Source organism: Dendrobates tinctorius, unplaced genomic scaffold (genome assembly GCF_039654945.1).
Source record: "Dendrobates tinctorius isolate UK_male_01 unplaced genomic scaffold, ASM3965494v1 ptg000241l, whole genome shotgun sequence".
Lineage (NCBI taxonomy): Eukaryota > Metazoa > Chordata > Amphibia > Anura > Dendrobatidae > Dendrobates > Dendrobates tinctorius.
In genome coordinates, this window is record NW_027361908.1 from 15539683 (window position 1) to 15560391 (window position 20709).

Consider the following 20709-nt stretch of genomic DNA (forward strand, 5'->3'; position numbering starts at 1 on the left):
TTGTCAGCAGTACACCTAGAAGGCTCGCGGAGCAGCATAGCCGACTATCTGAGCAGACAGGAAGTCCAGAGCCACTGAATGGGAATTAAAGGCAGAGATCTTCAGAGATCTATGTCACTAGTGGGGAACTCCCCAATTGGATCTTTTTGCGACAAGGAAGAACGCCAAACTAAGGAGATTCTACTCCCTCAACCCAGCAGACCATCCAGAAGGAATCGACGCTCTGAGCCAGAGTTGGAGAAAGGAACTGCTGTATGGTTTTCCCCCTATCGCTATAATTCCGAGAGTCCTCAGGAAGAACCAGGAAGACCAAGCACAGGTGATGCTAATCGTACCATTTTGGCCAAAGCGAAGTTGGTTCCCTCTCCTGAATAAGATGGCTCTAGAGGGGCCACTCCACTTGCGGATGGCAGAGGATCTCCTGTCCCAGGGCCCAGTTCTGCACCCACGTCCGGAGAACCTTCAGTTGGCAGCATGGATCCTGAGAGGGACATCTTAAAATCCAGAGGCCTCTCCGACCAGGTGATCGCAACATTGAAGGCCAGCCGAAAGCCCGTTATGAGGGCTATATATCGGAAGATCTGTAGGAGGTTCTGCTCGGAAAGTGGTAGTACCCCAATAGACCCGTCTCATCTGAATATCCCTCAGATCCTTGACTTCCTACAGGCAGGATTCAGTAAGGGCCTAACTCCAAGCACGTTAAAAGTCCAGATAGCAACTCTAAGTACGTTCTTTAACGTCTCCTTAGCCTCTCACCCATGGATAGCGCGGTTTGCAAAAGCCATCCAGAGATTAAGACCCACAATAAGGAAAACAGTTCCCCTGTGGGACCTTAATCTGGTACTTAACACCCTACGTAGTCCTCCTTACGAGCCAATCTCCGAAATAGACATCACAAGGCTCACACAAAAGACCGTCTTTCTGGTAGTCATCACCTCAGCCAAGCGACTGGGAGAAATCAGGGCCCTGTCAGTCCAGAATCCCTACATACAAATCTTTGAGGACCGCATAATGCTAAGGCTAAACCCAGGTTTCCTCCCTAAGCTAGTATCTCCCCAGAACTTAAACCAGGAGATAGTCCTACCCTCATTCTGTCCATCTCCGAAAAATGATAAAGAGAAACTCTTTCACTCATTGGACGTCAGACGAGCAGTCACACACTACCTAGAGGTCACGCAAGAGTGGCGACAGGACACAAAATTGTTTGTCCAGTATGGGGGTAAAAATAGAGGTAGAGGCGCATCTACACACACCCTAGCAAGATGAATAACATCATTTATAGCCTCGTCGTACGAAGCCAAGGGGTTACCTATACCAGAGGGGCTGAGAGCCCATTCCACCAGGGCAATGACAACATCATGGGAAGAGAGGGCGGGGGCCTCAGTAGAGCAGATATGCAGGGCTGCCACCTGGTCTACACTAAACACTTTCTGTAGACATTACAAATTGGACACGTTAACAGCCAGCCAGACGACCTTTGGTCGTAAGGTGTTACAAGCTGTAGTCCCACCCTAAGCGAATTCCTACTTTGGTATTCCCCAGTGTGCTGTAAGGATAGGACGTCCTGGAAAACGGAGATTAGACCTACAGGTAATGTTATTTCCAGGAGTCCATCCTGACAGCACTGGTAGTTCCCTCCTGATGATTTGCATTTGTGTTACTATGCTTGCACTAAAATCTCAATAAATATTAATTGCATTCATACTAGTGTGGTACTTGGAAAAATTACTGGAGTGTGGAGGTGGGAGGGGACCTTTAACCTCTCGTGCATTTCCTGTCCCTGTAAGGATGAAAGGACAATCCCCAGTGTGCTGTCAGGATGGACTCCTGGAAATAACATTACCGGTAGGTCTAATCTCCGTTTTCACTACGGGTATTATTTTAATCAGTACCACAGTGCCAATATGGCCATGTGTGTATGTTTCTTGGCCAATCCTGCTGTCAAGTTGTCTTTAAAGCTCTTTTATAAGGACTTTCCCCTAGACCTTGCCTAGAATCAGACTTCATATTTTGTTTTATTGGTAACATTAAACATTATTATCGAACATTATTAAGTATAGATCAATCTTTGGACAATGTCATTTACAACCTAAAAATAAAAATACACCCTAACTATAAATGTGACATTAATTTGCACTTGGGACCCCTATCATATAGATGAACATGTGGGACCCATCAGCAAATGTTTAATTATTTTGCAACACTATAAAACTATAAAAAATATGAAGATTAATAATTGCATATTGAAGTGATTTTGCTTCTACATGGACATGCTCAATTTTCCAGAAATGTATTTGAGAATACCTTTCAAAACCGAAATGTATTTGAGAATAGCTTTCAAAACCAAACAACCTATTTAAATAAATATAAAAAAATGAAATATAACATCTAAATCTAATTAATTTTACCAAATACAATTTTTAAAAATTAATACTTTTAAAATAAAAAAAAATAGACACAGGGCTCGAAATAAAAATAAATCTTAATTTTCCCAGTATTTACAGTAATAAACATGTACACTGTTGTCTTTGGCTTTCATCTTGTACTCCAGTCACACATTCATTTTGGCCTTTAGTCCGCACCTCCTGTTGTGTATATGCCCTCATCATCTTCTAGAAGGAGAGGAGACAATATTAACCATAACCCTAAACCTGATCTCATATTATAGCAATGTGGAGACTGAAATGATGAGTTAATTTTTAGCTGTATTGTTTTTCAAGTTTTTATTCTATAGACACAAATGATTGGTTCTCCAGATTTTGTACTTGGTAAGAATACTTTTACAACTACACAAGTATCACAACGCAGATGAATTGCAAAGATGACCCTGACCTCTATAAGAATCACATTCCTGTGCAAGGATAGAAGCATGTTAATCAGGAAATGATGCTTGTTAGTTACAGTAAATGCATTATTGTGGAAACCAGGGCAAAAGTACTTATGAGCGGAAGTGATTGGATTATGATAGGAGAGATGTTTTATCCATAGTCAGTAAATTGCCATGATTTATAAACTTCTGCCAATTTTTCTTTAACAGTTTTAAACACACACAAAAAGAGAGGAAATAATAAATCTGCAAATTTAGATTTGGAACAAGCTGTTTTATGAGAGTATAATCCAATGAGGTTGAAATAATTGTTTTTACTATTAAGATATTGTTAAAAATACCTTAAAAATGCAGAAGAAAACTGCAGTTTGGCTTTCCTAATGTCATAGATTTTTATCAAGCAAAAATATGAGATCCCATTAGAGGTTAAAAAAAAAACAAAAAACAAATGAATAAAAATATAACATTCTTTTGAAATGCATTAACAAACATTTTTGCTGCAAATGATCTTGATTAAAATATACTACTGTTTTGTGCATACAGTCTCTGTCGTTACAGACCACAAAAAAACACTGATTCTGCAGTCATATTCTCTTCTATGTAAGAGTCAGGAAATAGAAAGGAGTTCCCTATAATTTAAGGGAACCAGGTACAATAGATTTCATACAGTGGGTGAAACAAGTATTGAACTCATGTCACGACTCTGTTGTTGGGTGTCCCAGGACCAAGGGATTCTTCCCTGTCCCTAACGCTAGGGGTGCCCTTGCTCGCCCTGTTCCCCAGTTACTTGATGCCGGGGCCACGTACCTTTCATTAGCTCCTGAATCCACCCTCAATCTGTACCCTTACCCCACCCAGGGAAGAAGGGAGTAGTACTGTACCAACAGACTAACAAGGTAATACGAACAGGGATAAAGGAAAATACCAGTCATACAAATATACACACATAAACAACAGAGGTAAACACCGAGGAGTGAAGGATGGCGTTAAACCAAAGTATGAGCAGAAAGAGAATTATCACACACTCAAAATCTAGCAACAGTCACAGATAAATCCACCAAACACCTCCAATAACAACCACCAACAACCTCCTAGCTATACAGCATAAGCTAGCTCTGACAATGAGTAACTCTAGATATACTAGATTATTATGATCTGTGCTTACCATAACTGGATAAACTGCCCCCTCCAAAACATGACCCAGTTTTGGAAACCATTTTGCTCCTACAATCTGATTAAAGAGATCCATGAAGAGAGGGAATGGATCCGGATCCCGGACTGTGATCTGATTGAGTTTGCGGAAATCTATGCAGAGCATAACCCCCCTTCTTTCTTCTTTACAAAGAAAAACCCCGCAGGAATGTGGGATGAAGATGGTCTGATTTGACCCTTTGGCACACTTTCAGCCATATAGTTCTTCATGGCCTGCCTCTTTGGACCAGAGATATTATATATTCTGCTCTTTGGCAGCTTGCCCCAGGGACAATATTAATGAGGCAGTCATAAGGACAATGGAGAGGAAGTTCTTGGCGCCCTTACTCCAATAACGCATACCCAAAGTCTGACAGGTATTTAGGTATAGACTGGGCATCCACCCTTGCAAGCTGGGTGCCCAAGCAGTGTCCTTGACAATACTCACTCCACTTTACGACCTGCCAAGTCTGCCAATCTACCACAGGGTTGTGCATAGTCAGCCAAGGAAGTCCAAGAACCACAGGAGAGGGCAGACCTTCTAGCACATAACAGTCAATACTTTTTGAGTGCATGGCCCCTACGTGTAGATGTAACCTTCAGACGACTTGAGTAAAATACCCCTGTCTCAAGGGTGCAGAGTCAATGGAGATTATGGGTATAGGACTGGACAGTGTATGTGGTTTGCGGCCCTGGAAATGGATGAACCTAGCGCAAATCAAGTTAAACCCTGCCCCACTGTCCAGAAAGGCAGAAATATGCAAATAAAGTCCGTGGAGCCTCATTTAAGAGTCTCAAACAGTGTGGAGTAGGATTCTGGCTATGTGGGAGCAATGCCTAGTAGACCAACATCACGAAGCAATCACTGACCTCAGGGAGACCAGTCAAAGAAAACACTGCGGCAGCCGCCAAAGGCGCTCAATCAGTGAAATCCTAGATGCATTGCTCCCTGGGAAATACTAATATGCAAATAAAGTTCGTGGAGCCACTTTACCATATTAAGTGGCCCTTTAAGTCAATATCCAGCTCTTTACGAGTTTACAGATATGACAAGGGAAATACCAAGCCCAGGTATCCATCCACAGACAGCTGTTTCGAGGTGTTGCCCCTCATCAGTGTGAAGTAGGATTCTGGCTAGATGGGAGCAATGCCTAGTAGACCAACATCATGAATCAATCACTGACCTCAGGGAGACCAGTCAAAGAAAACACTGCGGCAGCCGCCAAAGGCACTCAATCAGTGAAATCCTAGGTGCATTGCTCCCTGGGACATACGAATATGCAAATAAAGTTCGTGGAGCCTCACTTAAGAGTCTCAAACACGGGACTAGCCAGATCTTCCTCCAGGGAAGGACCCAGCCAAAGGGCCACTTAATATGGTGGTAATGGTGGTTTCCGAAAGGAGCCACTCCTTGGCTGGGTCCTTCCCTGGAGGAAGATCTGGCTAGTCCCATGTTTGAGACTCTTAAATGAGGCTCCACGGACTTTATTTGCATATTCGTATTTCCCAGGGAGCAATGCACCTAGGATTTCACTGATTGAGCGCCTTTGCCGGCTGCCGCAGTGTTTTCTTTGACTGGTCTCCCTGAGGTCAGTGATTGTTTCAGAAAGGCAGAAACAACCATCTAATTTTTGCCCAGATGGATTTCAGAAAAAATTGTGTCCTACCCACGTAGGAGATATGTACACCCTGGTTGATAACCTCCCTGCATCCGGGGCTCTTTAGTTTTCCAGAGGCCATTTACAGTGAAATGAGGAAGGATATGTGTCCACAAAATGTCCCTTTCTACCAGAGTAAAAACATACTCCCCCTTTGTGCCGCACAACAGACTGATTTTCAGAACAAGTTGCCCCATCCAACTGCATAGGTTCTTCAGATGACTCAGACCAGGTTTCCCTTGGCCCTGGACCTCCTGCACATTTGAGTGTCTCTTTAGGTCTCTGGCAAAGATGATGATCCACCTGGATAGCCAGAGACATGACTGCCTCAAGGGAAACAGGAGTCTCATACAGGGCTAATGCATCCTTCACCCTTACTGATAGCCCTTTACAGAGCTGGCTACGAAGCGCAGAGTCGTTCCACTTAGTGTCAGTGGACAACCTTCAAAACTCAGAGCAGTACTCCTCCCCTGGCCAGTCTCCCTGCTGAAGCCGATGCAGTGTGCACTCAGTCAGGGAGATGCAGTCGGGGTCATCGTATATGTGATTAGTGCCAGAAAAAACTTCTCCACTATCAGAAGCGACTGTCAGTCAGACAGGAGAGAGAATGCCCATGCTTGGGGGAAACCCTGAAGGGGAGAAATTATTATCCTCACACGTTGATCCTCGGTTCCTGAGGAACAAGGACGTAACCTGAAGTACAGCTTACAGGCCTCCCTGAAGACAACAGCCAACAACAACCTCCAGCCATGCAATGACGAAGAGTGCTAAACAGAACCCAATTTATATAGGAGATGGGAGCAGCTAACAATGACCAGCTGACAGCCTTAATGTAGGAAAGCTTCCAGGAGCTCTCAACCGAGCAGATTAACCCCTGCACTGCTAAAATAAACTTACACCATTTAATATGACGGTGAAGTGCTTCTATTCAGTGCATAAGTACAGTAGGAGAGACCAGACGCTGCCGTCTTCTGGCTCTTTTCTGTCGCAGTAAACCGTGACAATAAGTCACCAATTTTCTAAGTAAATATATTTCTAAAGGTGCTGTTAACATGAAGTTCTCACCAGATGTCAGTAACAACTTATCCAATCCACACAGGCAAATAAATCAAACTCTAGATGTCCATAAATTAATTTATATGTAATAATGAGGAATGACACAGGGGAAAAAGTCTTGAACACACTTACTGAAATATCTTTAATACTTTGTACACAAGTCCCATATGTATTTTAATATACTGTAAGCATTAATAAAAGCTATGTTTTATGGCTGGATAGAGAGGGATTTCTTTGGGGTTCTCCCACTTTGTTAATGCCCAGTAAGTGATACAGCACTGTAAACAGGGTCTCTGCCCTTCCATTATGCTTTTCCAGAAGGGGTAACAAAAACATGGTGACAGATCCCCCATTCAAACAAGGATAATCGGATTCTTGATTAAATTACTTTCATTATACTTGTGACAATTACGGTACTATGTTATATGATGTGTTCTCAAATCTAACAACTTTCTGTTGCTAATATATTAATATTATATAATGGAAAATCTAAGCAATATATTGTATTCTTTGTATATAACAAATTGTATTCATCAGAACCTTCTGTGTATAAATGTGGTATATAAATGAGCTTTCATGATACTTCTCTTCCCAAGGCCTAAGTCTTAGAGTATTTTATATAGTTAATACAAATAAAATATTTAAGGGATCCAAAATGTCTGCTTAACATGTATTCTCCTTTGTGCAATTGATTTGCTTCTTGACTATAGTGTCAATATTTTGATTGATTAAATAAAGGTTTAGTTTATATAAACTAGATTTACAATTTTACATAATTTACAGCTGCAGATGGACCACCACAAAATGTGACAGTCATTGCCACGTCACCCAACAGTGTTAATATCAGCTGGTGTCAACCCTTTGTTATAACTGGACCGACCTCATACCTAATAAACATCTCATCGGTAAGCAAACTTCTGGTTACTCTTATCTCTTTTACCTAGCTTACAGAGTTAGAATACATTAAACCTTCTTTTAAGTGCATTCCAGACTATCTAAACTTTAGCAGTATATACTGTAATATCATGGTAATTAAAGCTGGGCCTTCAAGGTCTACAAGAATTTCCTGGGATTTAATTAACACTTTGAAAGTCTCATTTGTTCCAGTTTGAGCTCAAAACATCAAATGCTATTGTGATTAGCGATTTATAGTGAGATTCTGAGACTAATGAGTGCAGCTATTCTCATCTATGGTGGACTTATTTATTAAATCTTTGCTTTGGCAGTAACACATCTGCTACCTCAATGTAACGTGGGGTGTAAATGGAATGTATCATCAGAAAATGACCTATTGTTTAAACATATGTTGAACATATTTTAATTGTAATTGATGCTTCGTTCCTAGGAATGCTCTTTTAATAATAATCAAGCAGTCTTAACAGGCAACCCATCATTCAATGAATGAGAAAAATTAATGTTCGTTAAGTAAAATGATCTTGTGTGCTGCTCAAAAGATCTTAAATTTTGGCAGTGAATGACCCAGTGTAAATAGGACTCATGCTGCTGCCTGAGCAATCTATTGCAGAACGCTCAGTGCGTGCTTGCAGATTGATGCGGGTTTGATTCCTGAGTGCACGGCTCCTGTCAGCACTCACAAACAGCTCCAGTACAGATTGAATAGAAAGCATGGGCTTCCATGGTCTGCTAAGCTCTGCCCTCTTCGGAGGTCTATTTTGCAATTGTTGGGGGATTCCCACCAATCTGCAGACAAATTGAGTGCCAACTAAATATGAAAAATAAAGAAGACAGTTTCATTACTTTTCTTAGGAAAATATCAACGCATAGTTACTGGTCTACATCAATTTCATTAGAAGACCTATTCTCCTACATTTTAAGTAGATATGCAGTATCTTGTTAAGAATGAGTCACCGTAGGAGGCAAAAACAGAAATACAAGCTAAGTCCAGAAAACCAGAGAAGTTGGCAACTATCAGATTGCAGACCCCTGAACCTATCAACACAACTAGCAGTAGCCATGGGGGGTTCCTACGATGCCCTAGACCCCTCGATCACAGCCGGAGAATTAAATAGGCCTAAAGAAAGAAAGGGGAAATCTAAACTGCCCCAGAGCAGACCCCAAAGCAATAGGCAGCCCCCAACATATAATGACGGTGAAGCAAGATGAAAACACTAACACAGACAGAAAGATAGACTGAGCAAAGACGGGGCCCAAAACTACCTAGATAGGAAAGGACAGGAAGGCTGCTGTCTGCAATCTGCCAAAACCCTATCAAAGACATAAGCCAACAAGCTGATATGAAAAAGGCCCTGAAGCAGCTAGGCTTCAAAAACTAAATCAGCACTCAGGTATTTTCAGAGGACAGAGCTAAAGGAATTCAGCACACCCAAGCAGGGAATGGCAGAAATCCAGAAAAACAAAGTCAAAGCACACATGCAAAAAGCCGAGCAGCAAACTTAGCTTTAGAGGAGCAGGAATTCAGACTGGTCTCCAAGGATCCCACAGAGAAATCCCCCGCAGGGCAGAAGGGCGTCTGCAGCCTTATATCCAGTCAGTAACTCCACTCAGCCAGTCATCATCATCAGCCTCAGGTGTTTGATAATCAGGCTCACTACCTTTCTTTACCAGAAGAGGGAGTTCCCCGGGCCTCAGTAGTGAAGGGGAAAATTAACTCACAACAGTACCTCCCCCTTGAGGAGGGGTCACCGAACCCTCAACTACGCCACCAGGGCGATCAGGGTGAGCCCGATGAAAGGCACGCACCAATCTTTTGGCATGAATATCAGAGGCAGAGACCCAGGAATTATCCTCCTGACCATAACCCTTCCACTTAACCAAATACTGGAGTCTCCGTCTAGCCAGACGGGAATCCAGTACTTTCTCTACCTCATATTCCATGTTACCTTCAACCAATACAGGGTCTGGAGGTGCCACCTCCGGAACAACAGGTTCAACAAACCTCTTCAACAAAGATTTATGGAACACATTATGGATTTTAAATGTGACAGGAAGAGCCAAACGAAAAGAGACCGGATTAATAATCTCCACAATCTTGTAAGGTCCAATAAATCTAGGCTTAAACTTAGGAGAAGCCACCTTCATAGCAATATTTTTTGATGATAACCACACCATATCACCAACCTTAAACTGGGGACCAATGGTCCTATGTCGGTTGGAAAACCGCTGGGCCTTTTCCTGGGAGAGAGATAACTTATCCACCACTTGGTCCCAGATCTGGTGCATTCTCTCCACCACAGTGTCAACACCTGGGCAGGCAGAGGGCTCCACCTGCCCTGAATGAAATCGAGGATGAAACCCAAAGTTACAAAAAAAAGGTGACATCAAAGTGGCAGAACTAGCTCTATTATTTAAAGCAAATTAGGCCAAGGGCAAAAATGAAACCCAATCATCCTGATCAGCAGAAATAAAACATCTCAAATATGACTCCAAGGTCTGGTTTGTTCTCTCTGTCTGCCCATTGGTCTGAGGGTGAAAAGCAGAGGAGAAGGACAACTGAATTCCCAGCCTGGAACAGAAAGTTCTCCAAAATCTAGACACAAACTGGACTCCTCTGTCAGATACAATGTTCTCAGGAATCCCGTGCAAACGAACCACCTGTTGTAAAAAACAGGGGCACCAACTCAGAGGAAGACGGCAACTTAGGGAGTGGTACAAGATGAACCATCTTAGAGAACCTATCACAAATCACCCAAATAACAGTCATCCTTTGAGAGACAGGCATATCAGAGATGAAATCCATTGAAATATGGGTCCATGGCCTATTGGGGACAGGCAAAGGCATCAACAACCCACTAGAGCGAGAACACGATTTAGACCGGGAGCACGTCCCACAGGACTGCACAAAATTCCTGACATCACGAGACAAGGAGGGCCACCAAAAAAACCGACTCACCAGATCTCTAGTACCAAAAATACCTGGATGACCAGCCAAAGCAGAGCAATGAACTTCAGACATCACTCTCTTCTTCCACTGGTCAGGAACATACAACTTTCCACTGGGACAACGCTCAGGTTTGTCCTCCTGGAACTCTTCCAGAGCACGTCTCAAATCGGGCGAGATGGCAGAAAGAACTACCCCTTCGCCTAAGATGGTAGCAGGCTTGGTCACCACAGGAGAATCAGCAAAGAAGCTCATAGAGAGGGCGTCTGCCTTGACATTCTTTGTTCCAGGAAGAAAAGAAACCACAAAATCAAAACGTGTAAAAAACAAGGCCCACCTAGCCTGTCTAGGGTTCAAGCGCTTAGCCGACTCTAGGTAAATCAAATTCTTGTGGTCAGTGAGGACCACGACTTGATGCTTAGCTCCCTCCAACCAATGTCTCCACTCCTCAAATGCCCATTTCATGGCCAACAGTTCCCGATTCCCCACATCATAGTTACGTTCAGATGGAGAGAACCTTCGGGAAAAGAAAGCACAGGGATTCATTTTAGATGTTACAGGATCCTTTTGGGACAAAACAGCTCCTGCACCAATCTCAGAAGCATCCACCTCTACCTGGAATGGAAGTGAGACATCAGGTTGCCGCAAAACCGGGGCGGAGGTGAATCTTTGCTTCAGCTCCTGAAAGGAAGAAACAGCCTCCGGAGACCAATTTAACACATCAGCACCCTTCTTAGTCAAATCAGTCAATGGCTTGGTAATACTAGAAAATTTTGCTATAAATTTCCGATAAAAATTAGCAAAACCCAAAAACTTCTGGAGGGCCTTCAAAGAAGTGGGCTGAACCCAATCGTAAATGGCCTGTACCTTGGCCGGGTCCATTTCAATAGTTGACAGGGACAAAATAAATCCCAAAAAAGAAATCCTCTGTACTCCAAAAAGGCATTTAGATCCTTTGACATACAGAGAATTCTCCCTCAAGATCTGGAACACAGTCCGAATATGTTCCACATGAGAATCCCAATCCTTGGAGAAGATCAAAATATCATCCAGATAGATAATCAAAAATGTATCGACAAAATCTCAGAAAGTATCGTTCATGAAGCACTGGAAGACAGAAGGGGCATTAGTGAGCCCAAAAGGCATCACCAGGTACTCAAAATGTCCCTCCGGAGTATTAAACGCCATCTTCCATTCATCCCCATGCTTAATGCGAATAAGATTATACGCCCCCCTGAGGTCAAGCTTGGTAAACCAGCAAGCACCTTTAACTCTGGAGAATAGATCAGAAATCAGGGGTAACAGATACTGATATTTAACAGTAATTTTGTTGAGGGCACGATAATCAATACAAGGTCTTAATGATCCATCCTTTTTGGCTACAAAAAAAAACCCGGCACCTAAGGGTAACGAGGATGGTCTAATATGACCCTTCTCCAACGCCTCCTTAATATAGGATCGCATAGCCTCGTGCTCGGGTACAGATAAATTGAAGAGCCGACCCTTGGGAAATTTACACCCCGGGCTCAGTTCAATTGCACAGTCATAACTCCTATGAGGAGGCAGAGACGCAGACTCATTCTCACTAAATACATCATAAAAGTCCGCCAAATAATCAGGAACATCATGCGACTGAGGAGAGGTGGAAAACACCGGAGCCTCACTAAAGGCACACCGACAACCCCAACTCACCACAGACACAGATTTCCAATCCAAAACTGGATTATGAATTTGTAACCAGGGAAACCCCAGAACAATAGTATCATGCAGATTATGCAACACCAAAAATCTGCAATTTTCTTGATGGTCTGGGGCGACCCGCATTACCACCTGGGTCCAAAACTGAGGTTTATTTTTAGCCAAAGGAGTAGCATCAATCCCCCTCAAAGGGATAGGCGTCTGCAGAGGTGTCATCGGAAATCCACAACGTTTAGCAAAATCCAAGTCCATTAGGTTTAGGGCTGCTCCCGAATCCACAAAAGCCTTGGCGGAAAATGTGGACAGGGAGCAGATCAGAGTAATAGCCAGAAGAAACTTAGGTTGAACACCCCCAACAGAAAACGTGTGTGCAAAGCGTTTCTCTCATTTAGGACAGACAGAAATAATATGCAAGGCATCTCCACAGAAAAAACACAACTTATTACGCCTTCTGAACTCCTGACGCTGCTCTCTGGAAAAAACTCTATCACATTGCATAGGTTCAGACATTTGTTCAACAGGTGGTAACACCTCTTGTGCAGCTTTGCGTTCGCGCAAACGCCGATCAACCTGAATGGCTAATGACATAGAATCGTCAAGACCAGAGGGAACAGGAAATCCCACCATAGTATCTTTTACAGCTTCTGACAACCCCTTCCGAAAGAGAGCAGCCAAGTCATTATCATTCCAGATAGTAAGTACTGCCCACTTTCGGAATTTTTGACAGTACAATTCTGCAGAATCACGACCCTGGTTCAATGCCAGCAGGGTCTTTTCAGCCTGATCAATGGCATTAGGTTCGTCATACAACAACCCCAAGGCCTGAAAAAATGCATTCACATTAGTCAGAATAGGATCATCTGGTTTCAAAGAAAACGCCCAATCCTGGGGATCGCCACGCAGCAAAGAGATGACAATTTTAACCTGCTGTGCGGAGCTTCCTGACGAGTTAGGCTTCAAGGCAAAAAATAATTTACAATTATTTTTGAAATTCAAAAATTTAGACCGATCCCCAAAAAATACATCAGGTGTAGGAATCTTTGGTTCAGCAGCATGTGAATGAGCAAGGTAGGTGGAAATTCCCCGCACTTCCGCAGCGAGCTGCTCCACAAGATCAGACAATTGCTTTATCTCCATTGAGAGAAAAAAAAAATTCCCCCTACGGCCTCAGAGATATAGAGGAAAAAATATACACACTTTTTTTTTTTTTTTAAATTCTTTCCTGCTATTGAGTACCCTAGGATCTGCGGTATGGCGGGTGATTCTGTTATGAATGAGTCACCGTAGGAGGCAAAAACAGAAATACAAGCTAAGTCCAGAAAACCAGAGAAGTTGGCAACTATCAGATTGCAGACCCCTGAACCTATCAACACAACTAGCAGTAGCCGTGGGGGGTTCCTACGATGCCCTAGACCCCTCGATCACAGCCGGAGAATTAAATAGGCCTAAAGAAAGAAAGGGGAAATCTAAACTGCCCCAGAGCAGACCTCAAAGCAATAGGCAGCCCCCAACATATAATGACGGTGAAGCAAGATGAAAACACTAACACAGACAGAAAGATAGACTGAGCAAAGACGGGGCCCAAAACTACCTAGATAGGAAAGGACAGGAAGGCTGCTGTCTGCAATCTGCCAAAACCATATCAAAGACATAAGCCAACAAGCTGATATGAAAAAGGCCCTGAAGCAGCTAGGCTTCAAAAACTAAATCAGCACTCAGGTATTTTCAGAGGACAGAGCTAAAGGAATTCAGCACACCCCAGCAGGGAATGGCAGAAATCCAGAAAAACAAAGCAAAACAAAGTCAAAGCACAAATGCAAAAAGCCGAGCAGCAAACTTAGCTTTAGAGGAGCAGGAATTCAGACTGGTCTCCAAGGATCCCACAGAGAAATCACCCGCAGGGCAGAAGGGCGTCGGCAGCCTTATATCCAGTCAGTAACTCCACTCAGCCAGTCATCATCATCAGCCTCAGGTGTTTGATAATCAGGCTCACTACCTTTCTTTACCAGAAGAGGGAGTTCCCCGGGCCTCAGTAGTGAAGGGGAAAATGAACTCACAACAGTATCTATGTTATAATCCATGTTGCCTTATCGCAAGATGATATATAATCCTATTTCTGTCTGTCTGTAACGGAAATCCTGCATCGCTGATTGGTCGCGCCCGGCCGGCCACGACCAATCAACAGCAGGAATGATGCACGCCTCCGCTACCATTAGATCTGCGGCGCGGAGAGAGAGATATTCTAGAATACCCGATGCGTTAGAATCGGGCCACCATCTAGTAAATTATAATCCCAGATCCTTGGGCTTCCATGTTAAGCAGAGGGAGCAATTCTAGGTGATAATTAAGAAACACTGTCTCCACTCTAATGAAAAAGACTGTTGCATTGTAATTCGCTCTTAAAGGAGAGCCAAACATATCTAATGCTATGTATCCACTTAGTACTTATTCAGAGATACTGAAATGGAAATTTAAAGCACCACCCCAGCGTGTTTCTTATTTCACTTCTGGAGTGGTATCACTAATATAAGTTCCTTGCCCCTTTTAATATATACTTACCAGCTTCGTCTTCTTCAGTTCTCGGCCCTGCTGTAGTGCTCTTCTGCCAGTTCGCTCGAGTGTTTGCTGGGTGAGTCGGAGATCACTTCTCAATGTTAGTCTATGAGAGACAGAACAAGGCCAGGACGAAGCCCTCATAGACTTTACACTGAGAGTGTCACGTGGACCCGTCCTGTGTGATGCGACCCGCAGGCCGGTAACTGTAAACAACATGACACGGCATGTGATACAGTCCTGTGTGACACAGCCCGCAGGCCGGTAACTAAAACAACAAGACAAGGGGAAGGGAAAACAATTTCAACGGTGGGCCCTGCGGTAGGGACAGGGGACGTGGAGACCTCCTGCACTCCCCTGAGTCAGTGTCCCTAACGTTCCTAACGTTCCCTAGGCCGATTCCGCACTGGGCGCCGCTCAGGATACCTGTCGCCCTAGCACACCCTACACCTATCCCTTGCTAGGGAGCTGGGTGGTGCAGGCACTGGCCCCACCGCTGTACTAATACCCACGAAGGAAAAACACAAACAGGGAAACACCACTTAGCTTTACTCTGTTGCACTTGCTCCGGGCAACAGAGTCCACCACCAGAATGCAGCTCTCCTCCTGAAACGCTGCCACCAAGCTATGTCAGAACTACAAGGAAATCCCCTATGACTCCTTCCACACCAGGGCTAAGACAGTGCTGCAAGGAACGTTCTCCAGCTCCTTCCTCCACCAAGGATGGTTGAAATGAATACTATCACCAATGCTGATTGCAACACCTGTGACTCTTTTATAGCAGAGCCAGCAATCACACCTGCATTATAAACATGTGCACTTAACTAAAGAAACAGAGTGCAATGATGCTCACCACCACCGGGTGCAAACTTAGAACAAACAACACCACAGTGCAATAATCCAAATGGCCACCGGGGGCAAAAACCACACTTAAGCACAGCTTAAGGAAAAAAAAAAGGTTACCTGTGCTTTTATCTGTCCTGATCCCGCATGGATCATGACAGAGAGCTTGTAACTGTTAGCTCTGACTTCCGGTCAGACGGAAGTTGTGGTCACAAAAATTGCAAAACGGGACAGAAGTGGTGATATGAATTGCGGAAGATGGTGGCTGGGTAAGTATAATACTAGGCACACATAACAATCATAGGTACCACACCAGCAGTGAAAGGATAGAACCCCACAGGAGCGGTATATTCTAAACGGCATTATTAAATACAGAAATACCCTGACATCCTCATGAAGTAGTGAACACCCTGTTTTAGTTCTATGGGTAAGAACCCGTTATTAACACATGAAATATATTCTTACTAATATTATTCTAACCATGTGTACATCATATATATTGGCATTTTTTGCATATTGAAACTATTGTCTGAGAATATTTTTCCTTAAAAATATATATTTGCTTTTATAAATTATCTGGAGTGTTTATTCTCTATTCTTGTAACATGGATCAGCAAAAAAGAAGCTTTAAAAGTATTATTTTTCTTGATAAATTGCTTATTACAGATAGTTGTTGATTTAGTAGATAACTAGATTGGTTAGGCTTTGTCTACTATTACCTCTAAGTCGTTGCCTTACTATTACTATGCTTACTAAAACATCAGCGACAGACAAAAGGATAACATTAATTTATCTGGCGGAGAAGAGTATTGAGATAAGAAAAAATTCTAATTAAATCAAAACACTTGGAGACTAAGGAGATAAAATAGCAGACATGTGAAACATGAGAGTTGGGAAATTAAAAATGATGGCCAAATACTAGAGATTATTTCATGAAGGTCTTTTTGGTCCTATGTGAAGAGCATTAAGTAGAATTCCATTGTTTAGTATTGTGACGATGGTTTAGCAGCCCTGATAAAAGAAAATATTATATTCATTTCAGACAGCTGAAGTCGAAATCCGTAGGTCAGTGTACTAATGAAATTAAAACAGGGGAAAGGTAGCAGTGAAAAAGTTGGATAATCTACACTTTCATGACCGACTACACTAAGCTCACTGAGAAAGAGGATCATCCCTCAGATCTCATGCCAAGCTGATGACATTGCAATTCATTGACTTTGAAAAATTATTTTCCTTGATTACATTTTACTTTTACTATAAGAATACATACAGAAAGTATGTGACTTGGTATTATACTAATGGGTATATTTTGCAATATTTATCAACATAGAAAACTATATAAATTTGTATTGCCCCAAGTCCCGTCCTTTACCTGCACCCGAGAAACACTAAATCATAGTAAAATATTAGTTTGAGTAGATGTAAAAACTAGCAAATCCTATTTTTCTCATTCAGCTTAAATTGTGTATCATTATAAAAAAACACAATCTTTAGGCAGCTGCAGATATGATAGTACAGTTCAGCCCATGGCCGGATCTAGGTTTTCGTGGGCCCTGGGCGAAAGAGTCTCAGTGGCCCCTTTAACACATACCACAATTGATGATCCACAGATCAGACAGAGACATATAGATACAGTACAGTGCCAAAGATTTCTCTTGCTTCATACATTGCATGAGTGATAACTATTAAAAATTCTATAATACCTCAGAAACTGGACAGTATGGTCCTCCATACAATATTATGGGCACCACATAGTCCTACATACAGTATTATGGGCACCACATATTCCTCCATACAGAGTAATGAGCCCCATATATTGCTCCATACAGTATTATAGACACCACACAGTGCTCCAAACAGAATAATGAGCCCTATATAATGCTCCATACAGAATAATGGACCCAAAATAATGCTCCATACAGAATAATGAGCCCATATAATGCTTCATACAGTTTAACCCCTTTCTGCCATATGACATACTATCCCGTCCATGTGCCCTGGGACTTAATTCCAAGGGATGGGATAGTACGTCATGGCAATTAGCGGCGCCCACGTGGTGAGCGCTGCTGATTGCGGCCGGGTGTCAGCTGATTATCACAGCTGACACCAGGCACTATGTGTCAGGGGTGGTCATGGACCGCCCCGACATGTTAACCCCTGGCACACTGCGATCAAACACGATCGCAGTGTACCGGGGTTTAGGGAAGCATCGGCATGGAGGGGGCTCCCTCCGTGCTTCCCTGAGACCCCCACAACAGTGCAATGTGCAGCGCTGCTGCGGGGGTCTCCTTCCCTGCAGCTCCCCGGATCCAAAATGGCGGCGGGGACCTTCGGGGCCTGCAGGGAGCCGGCTTCCTCAGTGCCTGCAAAACACAGGCACGAGGAAGCCTTCTGCACTGCCTGTGACAGATCGCTGATCTGTCACAGCGATCTGTGATGTGACAGATCAGCGATCTGTCACATGACAGTTATGTCCCACCTGGGACATTGTAATAAAGTTAAAAAAAAGTGTAAAAATAATTTATAAAAAATCGCTAAATAAATTAAAAAAAAAAAAATATTCCCTCATAAATTAATTTTTTGGAAATAAAAAAAAAACAATAAAAGTATACATATTTGGTACCGCCGCATCCGTAACGACTCACCCTATAACACTGTCCCACTAGTTAACCCCTTTATTGAACCCCTTAAAAAATAAAAATAAAAAACGAAGCAAAAAATAAAGCTTTAGCATCACACCACTGAACAAAAAGTGCAATAATGCGCGATCAAAAAGATGGATATAAATACAGCTGAAAACGTCATCTTGTCCCGCAAAAAATGAGCTGCCATACAGCATCATCAGCAAAAAAATTAAAAAGTTATAGCTCGCAGAATAAAACGATGCAAAAATAATTATTTTTATATAAAATTGATTTCATTGCATTAAAGCGCCAAAACATAAAAAAAGACATAAATGAGGTATCGCTGTAACCATACTGACCCGAAGAATAAAACCGCCTTATCAATTTTACCGCACGCGGAACGGTGTAAATGCACCCCCCAAAAGAAATTCTTGAAATGCTCGTTTTTGTTCATTCTGCGTCCGAAAAATCGGAATAAAAAGTGATCAAAAAATATCACGTGCCTGAAAGTGGTACCAATAAAAATGTCAACTCGTCCCACAAAAAATAAGACCTCACATAACTCGGTGGGTCAAAATACGCAAAAATTATAGCTCTCAAAATGTGGTGATGCAAAAACTTTTTTTTACAATAAAAAGCGTCTTCTAGCGTGTGCCAAACATAAAAACCCGCCATATATAGTAAATCAAACCCCCTTTATCACCCCCTTAGTTAGGGAAAAATAATAAAATTAAGAAAAGTATTTATTTCCATTTTCCCATTAGGGTTAGGGCTAGGGTTAGGGCTAGGTTTAGGGTTAGGGCTAGGGTTTTGGCTGAGATTAGGGTTAGGGGTGTGTTGGGGTTAGGGTTGGAGTTATAATTGGGGGGTTTCCCCTGTTTGGGCATATCAGGTGCTCCCCAAACGCAACATGGCATCTGATCTCAATTCCAGCCAGTTCTGTGTTGAAAAAGTCAAATGGTGATCCTTACGTTCCAAGCTCTGCCATGTGCCCAAACAGTGTTTTACCCCCACATATGTGGTATCAGCCTACTCAGGACAAATTGCAAAACAACTTTTGGAGTCCAATTTCTCCTGTTACCCTTAGGAAAATAAAAAATTGGGGGCAAAAATATCATTTTTGTGGAAAAAAATATGATTTTTTTAAATTCACGCCCGGGCGTTATAAACTTCTGTGAAGCCCTTGGGGGTTCAAAGTGCTCACCACACATCTAGGTAAGTTCCTTGGGGGGTCTAGTTTCCAAAATGGTGTCATTTGTGGGGGGTTTCCACTGTTTAGGCACATCAGGGGCTTTCCAAATGCGGCATGGCGTCCAATCAAAATTCCAGCCAAAAAAGTCAAATGGCGCTGTTTCCCTTCCGAGCCCTACCATGCGCCCAAATAGTCGTTTACACCCACATATGGGCTATCATTGTACTCAGGACAAATTGCACAATAACTTTTATGGTCCTGCTACCCTTGGAAAATAAAAATTGAGAGTGAAAAGATCATTTTTGTGGAAAAAATATGATTTTTTAATTGTACGGCTGTACGTTATAAACCTCTATGAAGCCCTTGTGGGTTCAAAGTTCTCACCACATATCTAGATAAGTTCCTTGGGGGGTCTAGTTTCCAAAATGGGGTTACTTGTGGGGGGTTTCCACTGTTTAGGTACATCAGGGGCTCTCCAAACGTGACATGGCGTTCGATCTGAATTCCAGCCAATTTTGCATTGAAAAGTCAAACGGCGCTCCTTCCCTTCTGAGCTCTGCCATGCGCCGAAACAGTGGTTTCCCCCCACATATCAGGTATCAGCATACTCAGGAGAAATTTCACAATAACTTTTGCAGTCCAATTTCTCCTGTTACCCTTGGTAAAATAAAAAAAATTGGACCTGAAGTAATTTTTTTGTGAAAAAAGTTAAATGTTCATTTTTTTTTAAACATTCAAAAAGTTCCTGTGAAGCACCTGAAGGGTTAATAAACTTCTTGAATATGGTTTTGAGCACCTTGAGGGGTGCAGTTTTTAGAATTGTGTCACTTTTGGGTATTTTCTATCATATAGACCCTTCAAAGTGACTTCAAATGTGATGTGGTCTGTAAAAATAAAATGGTGTTGCAAAAATGAGAAATCGCTGGTCAACTTTTAACCTAACAAAAAAAATTTTGGTTCCAAAATTGTGCTGATGTAAAGTAAACATATGTGAAATGTTATTTATTAAGTTTTTTGTGTGCCATATCTCTGTGATTTAAGGGCATAAAAATTCAAATTTGGAAAATTGCGAAATTTTCAAAATTTTTGCCAAATTTCCATTTTTTTCACAAATAAACGCAAGTTATTTGAATTAAATTTTACTACTTACAGGAAGTACAATATATCACGAGAAAACAATGTCAGAATCACTGGGATCTATGGAAGCG

The 20709-nt window shown here is 42.4% G+C and overlaps 1 protein-coding gene across 1 annotated transcript in view; it reads left to right on the forward strand.

Annotated features, from left to right (window-relative positions):
- PTPRQ (protein tyrosine phosphatase receptor type Q) overlaps positions 1–20709 on the forward strand; it is a 794911-nt gene that overhangs the window by 543069 nt on the left and 231133 nt on the right. The window contains exon 33 of the mRNA XM_073556964.1: positions 7516–7637. Within this exon, the coding sequence (XP_073413065.1) occupies positions 7516–7637 (122 nt within the window). The remainder of the gene's footprint in view (positions 1–7515; positions 7638–20709) is intronic.